Here is a 9,164-nt window from a genome sequence, read left to right on the forward strand (position 1 = left end):
AATTTTTCACAGAAATTTTATTTTTAGTAACCTGGCAACACTGTTCATTGAAATTAAAAACCTATACAAAGAATTATGTATCTTAGTCTAGTCTACAGCAAAGACAGACGGATGGACATATTACAATCGCATAAGCTCTTCTGGTCTCTGACCAGTAGAGCTAAAAAACCCTAAACTTTGTCACTTTGAAATTCAAATGCTTGGGAATGCACTTTCCATAATTATAATTCAAGCTTCAAACAAAAAAGAATTTTGTCTGGCGACCATTACATTTTTATTTCATTCATACTTACAGGGTACCTGGAGCAGTTCAGACGGACTAGTGATAATGTCGTACTGGTTCACTGCTTAGAGAGGCACCAGGCTTTCCACGGGGGTAATCATGTATACATGTTTTAATAAATAAAAATCTCTAGGCCCTTTTCCTTCACTGCTTAAAGGAGGAATCATGCTTTCCACGGGGACATGTATTAACAACTAGCACTCTAGGACCTTTGGTTCACTGCTTAAAGAGATTCTACAGAATACTCGTTTAGTACGAACAAGGATATTGCGAATTCATGGATATAGCCAAGTTATCTTGGATCCCCATCTTTATAAATTTAATGAATTCCTTATACGGATATAGCCAATTACGGATATAGAGAAGTAATTTCATAGGTCCCAGTGACTTCGTTATAACCGAGTTATTAATATATATTTTTTCTACAGCGATGGGCACAGCAGACATAGAGTCGGTCTGTAACATCATGTCACAGGAGGAAGAATCACAGAAGAAGTTACGGATAGAATTGGAAAAGAAATTAAAGTCAAACGGGGTAGGTATATACACGTATCAAATATAATGTACTAATCTTGTATATAGAATGTATAATACGTAAAATATCATTAAAGAGTTAAGGAGCTGGTTTTAGTCGAGATGCGTTAAATGCACAATATTTGACTCGCCCTTCAGACTCGGTGAATATATTATACTCTGGGGGTACTTTATCATCATATTGTCAAAACAGATGATTGTTTCTTCATAAACATGATGTATGATTCAATGATTAAATAATATGAATTGGTATTAATAGCAAAATCAAATTATAAGGAATTATTGAATATTTAATTCTCATCGTTAATTTAAAAAGGAAGACAAAATAGAGGACGCACTTTTCTGAATAGCCAGGTTTTTTTTCTATTTAAGTATTATGGATTTTTCTCTGTCATTTTCTGTCTCTATTTATTTAATATTTAGATACAAGGATGTGTGAAAACATCATTTGGAAAACCTGGCGAAGTCATTATACGTCTCGCTAATGAAGCACAGGCCAACAATATAATCATCGGTAGCCGAGGTCTGGGAACAGTGCGTAGAACTCTTCTGGGCAGCGTTAGTGATTACGTAGTACACCATTCTGAAGTACCCGTCACTGTGTGTCGTCACAAACATCACACTGCGCATGTCACGGACCGCGCACATTAGTTTAACGATTGAACTAGAATAGACGTACTCCATCATTCTGCAATGTATAATCTTTTCTACTTCTATACTTTAATATTAAATTTATTTTGGTTTAATTTCTTATCTATAGCCTCTTAACAATGAATTTCTGCATGTTTTAATCATATTTTAATATTTGATTAAATCATCTCTCTGTCTGCAGACAGCGGATGAATACATTCATTTTAGGACCACATTACCACATTCTACAAGAAATTATCTATTCTAAAAAGTAGATTTAGAACCAAGAAAATTTATACAAGTTTTCCAAAAAAGCTTTCAACAGTCATAAACAATATCCAACTATTAACTTATCCTTTTCATTGCCAAAACCTTTAAGAAGATAAACAAATCCATGGCGAAAGTTCTTGATCGCGAAAGGAAGATGTAAATATTTCCTAGTTTTTAGCATATTTTGATACTTTTGTCAGGTATAGGCACTGAATGAATAAACACACATTGTGTTATTTATAAAATTCCACAGAATTTACTTGAAGGCACACAACTCTTGTCGGCGGAGGAATTTCTCTTCTTTCCCACGTGACTATTTACACCGGAAGTCTCCATGTTCGTGGCGTGGATTGACGTCACTGCTGTAATCGACCACTAAAAAATAAATTTCAAGCATCGAATCTTAAATAAATTCTCAACCACAAAATAGTAAATATAATGCTTAAATGGATTTTCTTATAGTATTTTCCGGTTGATTGTTTGTTGTTCAACATTCTTTGGGAAACCAATATCAGTTTTTGTCAGTGCACCAATTATTTACTAGTACATACAATCTTTTGGTACATATGGTTGACATAGTGATTATACATGATAATTATTTTTTATTCCGGTACCTATTGACAGGATCATTCCTCCCATGTACACCTGTAGACTATTATCGTCCAGATGAAAAAATACCTCTGTAAGACATTCTTATAATGTATAGTACTTACCAAGTGAAAATTTAGTCTGAACCCCATGAAATGGAAATCTCTTAGAGATATTTCACCTTAACCTAACTTCAACTAAAGACCTTCATCTTCACAAAAGTTGTCTATTTAACAGTTTATGAATTCGGTGTACAGTGGTACTAGAAGGACGAATGTTGTCATCGTGACTAAAAATTAAACTCAAACCTCCACCCCATTCCTCCATCTCTAAAACCCTTTATTTGAGTTGAAAGTTATATGAAATTCTAAAATTTAATAACAGTATTTTTAATATACATTCTCTCGTTTTGTTCTGATTAAAACAGAAAATATCCTGACCTTGACCTCCTTTCCTCTGGCCTCGTTTTGAGTTGACATGTCTTCCCTGTATTTAGCCATCCCTTTCCTCAGAATCTCCTCCACAAATCCGTTCACGAGTTCCATAAACGCCGACGTATCATTCTGCTCCTTAAATGTAACCTGTGATGTCCGCCGCTGGTTGTTGGGATTCTTTCTCATCCCCGAAATATTCTCCGCAGACGACATTTTCTTACTCTGTGCTGGTGCCCTCAAAATCCACGTAATTCGCCTCCCCTGAAATTAAAGAACTACCCTTTTATATTACTCACATTTTAGGGAAGTCAGAGGGTATTCTGTTTCCTTTATACATACCTAAACATATCGAAGTTCTTATGATTTCATTAATTCCTAGCAGCCATTATTTTGAGACTGTATATATCGGGTGTTGGATGTTGTTATTCACTATTCTGCTCTCCTGTTCTCCAGTAAAAGGATCGTTTTTAGAGTCTGGGTCTGTCTCTATATAATTATTTGTCTAATGAAGCTTTACTTTGATGTGTAGACCTATTTCCCTGTACATCATCTGCCATTTGTTAGTTTAATTAAAAATAATGGTCAGTGTGAAAAATGTGGTATTCCACAAAACAAACGTTTCGCCCCCAACTGTAACATTTAGGATATACATGTACATGTAATCATTTAAAGTATGATTTTATTTTCCGCATAGAATTTAAAATGGTATAAGATTGTGAAATTTATTAGATAGCCTGAATATCCCAAGGTATCTATTGCCATATTTGGTTTTGTTGGACAGACCATAATCATTGAAAAGAACCTCAGATTCAAACAATGGATAAATAAGTACCAAACAATCCTAACTTGTAAAAAAACAAAATCAAACGCATAAGAATGTCAATTGTAAAAGGTTGGTGGAAATGACTTCCCTCTGCGGTAGCCCAATAAAATTTGCGAAAAATGCGATGGGAATTTAGTAAGAAATAAAAAACTAACACACAAAGGTAAAAGTACCTTATACAGCCCACCTCTTCTTCAGAGTGGTAGTATAAAAAAGAAATTCTATAAGATTAATACAAGAATAACAACAAGAACAAAGTAAAAATACTAAATAGTAAGAGAAAAACAAACTAGATAAAGCATTTAAAAAACAAATCAAAACATGGTTAAAATGTAGCCTAACTTGTTAAAATGAACTAAAATTATAAGTCTATTGTTGTGGGAAACATCCAAGCTTACATCATGTACATATTTTACAATATACAGTATACAAATAAATATACACAGTTTTCCCGTTTTGAATTTTACTGGATTCTAGGACAGTTCTAGATTTGAACTCTTTGTACCGAGTGGTCAGATGTTGTAGAAATCCCAAATAATCGCAGTTGGAGGGAAGGTCTAAAGAAAAATTCAAACAAAAATTCAGGATCTCAACAAAATAATAATTCATTCAGCATAAAACAATTAAATGAGTTTGTAATACATATACATGTATCTAGATATATTTACCGGTATATATCTGATATTTAATTACATAAAATAAAAATATTGGTCTTACTTAACTCAGAAATTAGATATCAGAGAATTTCCCAGAAAGTGTGTACAGTGTATATAGAAACTCAGCATGAGATGGACAATGGATTGTTTCTGTTTCAGATTTAGAAATCAATACGCGGCGCAATGATCTCGGCTTCCATTGGACCACAAAGTGTGAGGGTCAAATACGGTCCTAACTCTGCTCCTGCCGCTGGCGTGTTGCTTACGCAGTCTGTCATCGTTATAAACAGACATTGTATAGATCACTTTCAGCATTATACATATTTAATGGCGTTCTTTATATTATATTACTTGTTTACAGAGTCCTTATGTAATCAACATTGAACAATATGACGCCTAATATTACTTAGATCATGTAGATTGTAAATAAAAAAGAATATCATTTTGTTCTAAAAACCGAGCTAACTGGATGGATCGAATTTAATGGGGGGGGGGGGGTGTTTTTTATGCATTAGTCAGGGGGAGGAGGGGCCGGGGGCCTGGCCTCCCCACTTTTTTCGCCAACATTACCTTTACTATAGAAAACGTCCATTGAAAAGATGGTTGTCCCCCCACTTTTTACCACATTATATTCATAGCAAGGAAATATAGGAAAAAATTGGAAGTTAAAGGAAGTTGGCCCTGAAAAAAGTTGGCCACTTCCCCCCCCCACCCCCTCCACGAAATAGGATTTTGGAGTTTGGGCAATTTTTAATTTACTTTTTTTTTTTTGCTTGTCAACTTTTTTTTAAGTAAAGTAAAAAAAAATTTCTCAGGTTGGCCCCCCCACTTTCAAAAACGATGCTACGTGCCTGTTAGCTGAATGTAATTCACAGGAATGGGTAATTTGATTAACAAAGCCTAACTAAAATAGCATGTTCATGAAAAACTTAAATTGAAATGTACTATATGACAAATGAAAATCAAACAGGCCTTAAGACAAAAGCAGAAACATGTAAATATATACATACTAATACATATAAAACGTTACGAAATTATTCTTGCAGCATGCAGAAGGAAATTAAGTTTCCTAGCTCACAATTTTAAATTAATTCAACTTATTTCACGGGTTTTATATAACATGTAACCTACCTTTCACAGGAAAATACAGCTGTCTGTTTTCAGAAGGGCTAATGAAGACGTCATGGATTTGTAGATACACACCCTGACCCCGTGGTTCGGTCCCGGGGGGCGGGCTGGTACTGGAGCTATCTTGTCACTCTGATACTTCTCTGAAACAATTGTATCGCGTGTTTTAATTTCAAAATGTTGCACTTTATCAGTTCTCAGGCATTTGAAGGGTGATATCGATATTTTCAAATTGAATACATGTGTGTTTGCCGAAGGCCAAAATGTTGATTTAGTTGATTTAGTCCAATTTACGAGTATGCTGAATTTTGCTTACTGATTTCCGATTTAAAATTAAATAATGTACATACGTGTAGTTTAAAAAAACCTCTGAAATTATTTTAAGGTTGATTTTTTGTTATAATTATAAATTTGATTGATTTTGATTTGTGTCCTTAAAATTATAATTAAATTTTTTCATATAACAAATAGTCTATTAATTTGGAGAGAAAAAAATAGACATTTTTTCATACGTCCAATTCCTAGATTCCCCCAGTTGCGTCTTATATTTTACCGCCGTTAGTGGATAGGATAACACGCACCAGATGGCGCTGAGAGCTTCAGGTCTGGACTGGTGCTCCAGTACGTTTGTTCTTCCGCTGACGTACAATTTGTTTTCCGTGAAGCGGAGACAGGTCGTGACCTGCTGGTATAAATTATTAACACGTGAAGATGTAATTCTACGAAATATAATTTAATAATAAAATAAAATTGAAGTCGTATATGTACATATATTTTTATATATAGAATAAATTAATTAAATTTCTATTTAGGTACAGCTGGATCTTGACACTAGATTTCCGGTTCCAATTAAGTAAAGTGATTTATTAGCAACCATTAATCAATTTTCAGTAAAAACATTTTATTTGATTGGTTTCTTTCGCAAACATTCCGTTCCAAAATCATGAAAACTTAGTAATAATTTCTGTTTTGAAATGAATGCTAACCTTGGGAAACTGCATCAAGACCCCATCACTCCAAATCCATGAGTACAGAGCCTCGTCCTCGTCAATATTTCTACAACCGCCAATCAGTAAATGTTTAAACCCCGAGGGAAAGTCACAGGTAGAGGTCAGCAGGACACTGACTTCTATGTCGTCTGTAACAGGTGATGGCGTCCAGCTTATCGTCTGCAGATAAAATATTTATAGATCTGTGATGGAAGTGTTCGTCTGACTTTACTCGTAATCTAGAAATCCTATAGATATTAAATCTATTGAAGTAAGATGTGTATTCCAGTGTGGTGTGGTATATGTATACCTACCGGACTTTTGTTCGGGATAAGATCCGCCTGCATGACATAGTACGCCCTGTCGCTTTGTAGCTTGGGGAAGGTGTTAAGGACTAGTTTGGAATCTTTTGTCCTGAGAGCGTTGCATCGAGAGATGACTCCGATTTGTCCCAGGAGCTCTATCCAGCGTCTGATCTCGTCTTCATTGTCAGTTATATTCTGAACAAAAAACAAACTTCACATTATAAAATCTTGGCTACGTATACCATTTCAGCATGGCTAAATGTACAATCTCTGTAAAGCTACATTAACTTCTCGGTATGGCTATATGTACTGATGGGTATAGGCCCTAGCTACAACTTCTCAGTACGGCTTACGAAAATCACTTCAGCATGGAAACCTGTACCATCTCGGTAAGCTATGTACATGTACAATGTACATCATCTCGGTACATCTACATGTACCATTTCGGTATTGCTATATAATTGTGCACTATCTCTGTACAGCTACCCGTGCTGTCTCAGTACAGTTAAGTGCATCATCTGGATACATATACGATTGTTTACATCAGTTTAACTTTAATTTGAAAAAAAAAATGATCAAACCTTTTTTAAACGTACTTGCCAGAGTACAGGGAAAAGGTTCTCTCGTAGAATGCCCTGCTTGGCTACGTCTTCTAAAGCCCTCACCAGAAGCCCGGGGTCTGGGCGGTCAGGTAACATCTGTTCTCCCAGAACTTGCGGGGGTCAATCTGATAGAGCTTAGTCTGGTCCAGCACGTGCGTGAATACCAGTATCTGGGCTAAAGCCCGGGGGTCACAGCAGATAACGGGCTCCTTGTTTTATGGTAAACACTCGCAGTATGTTCTGTGAGTATAAGTTTACACAAGTTAAGATCAATGACATAATTCTCCAGATTTTGAGGTAAAAATTCACCTTAAGTCTGCCATTATTACCTTCGATTCCAGAGCGTCAAAGAAATCCTCGTTTTCCAGGGAAATTCCAATATTTTCTCTAAAATCGTCCTCTTTCATCAAAATTTTCCTCGATGATTTCATCTCTTTTATATTTTTGATTACGGAACCATTATACTGTTTTAATAAAATGAATCCTTGTGTAACTGAAATTCAACTCTTTTGAAGATTTCCATTTTTAACTTGCTGATTTCCTAAAAAATAAAATAATTAAAAAAATACGGAAAAAGTTCACGATGTGTTCACGAAACATCGCAAGTCTTATCAGTACATGTACATGTACTTATTAAAGCAATTAATCCGTGCAGAAGTGATTTTCTAATTAAAGTTTTTCATTAATTTAGTTTTAAATACACAACCCTTTTCATCATTAGGTCCACCACATGTAATGTGACGTTTGATGGGGTGGCTGGCTCTAACGTCAGTAACGAGGTCTCCAGTTTGGTGAGGCAAGCGTACAGAACGGAAACTCTAAGGTATGGACGAAAAAAGACACATCAAGATTAAACATCTTACACAACAAGTACTAGTAGATAGGTAAGGAAAAATACATGATATGAAATCTCAACAAATGTATGAAAGATGTCAACCATTCATTTTTTTCCAGGGTGGGGGATGTTAAAATCACCTATCTGTGTTTGATATTGAGTGTTTTTCTTTGATCTCCGTGATGCGCCTCTTTAGTTGTGACTTTGTGTTGTTTATACATGAGTCCGGGAGGTTTGGGTCCTCCTTGTGTAGCAGACGACAATGATGTTCGGGTTTGATACCTGAAAACGGAGGGAAATAAGATATTCTGTAAGACTTGCCTCGACATATAGCTAAAAATTGAAGAAATAATATTAAAAGGACAGCCCAGAACAAAGTTTTGATTATAATGCCTGTTCCCTTAATTACCAGACTTGCCTTGGAATGAATGTCCAGCCATGTTTGTATAAAGTCGTCTGCTGCCTCTGAATCAGATTCTCGCGGTGGGATGCAGAAGAAATAGGGAACTTCTGGTGAAAAAGAAACTTTGAATTCCGCAAAAATTCGAAGAATGTCAAACTTACTTTGAGAAAATCAAGGAGGAGTATCAAAAACTATGAGTAAAGAAATGTTATCTACAAGACCATACCTGATTACGACAATCAACAGTACACAACGTAAACGAGGAAAGCTGAGCACGAATACATTTGAGGGTACAAGGCTATCGATTGTAATTTAAGGTGCTTTATCTCTCCCAATGTGTATTGTTCTGATGGACTTTTAAGCTTCATAACTATTCGTTAAGATCCTATTTCATTCAAAAAAAATTTAGAGATAGAATTATTTATGGGATATCATTGCTTCCTTTTGACACTAAAAAAATGATTACCCTCCTTCCCGACCACTCCCAAATCTCGACAGGTGGCGTTGTTTCCTCAACATCGCCCGACAATACCCTGGTATCTGTCATTGACAAAAATCGTAATCATCGGTAGAAAAAATACTCAGTCTGTAATCAGATTGAAAAATACAGAAAGTTGAAGATGATAACGTTGATGACAATGATTATTGTCCAAATTCGTAGCAAAATCATCATCATCACAAGTT

At 35.4% G+C, this 9,164-nt stretch overlaps 1 protein-coding gene and 1 pseudogene across 1 annotated transcript; one reads left to right on the forward strand and one right to left on the reverse strand.

Annotated features, from left to right (window-relative positions):
- Positions 1 to 295: 295 nt before the first annotated feature.
- On the forward strand, positions 296 to 1,470 carry LOC134252957 (universal stress protein Sll1388-like; the record flags this gene model as incomplete). The annotated part of the gene is made up of 3 exons (XM_062735490.1): positions 296 to 376; positions 712 to 818; positions 1,241 to 1,470. Coding segments are annotated over 3 exons (416 nt in total), but the record flags the coding sequence as incomplete, so codon positions are not given.
- A 284-nt stretch (positions 1,471 to 1,754) lies between these two features.
- LOC134252958 (uncharacterized) lies at positions 1,755 to 9,027 on the reverse strand (annotated as a pseudogene).
- Between the last annotated feature and the right edge of the window lie 137 nt (positions 9,028 to 9,164).

The sequence above is a fragment of the Saccostrea cucullata genome, unplaced genomic scaffold, assembly GCF_032062105.1.
Source record: "Saccostrea cucullata isolate Sc308-1 unplaced genomic scaffold, CSIRO_AGI_Scuc_v1 ctg19100, whole genome shotgun sequence".
Classification (NCBI taxonomy): domain Eukaryota; kingdom Metazoa; phylum Mollusca; class Bivalvia; order Ostreida; family Ostreidae; genus Saccostrea; species Saccostrea cuccullata.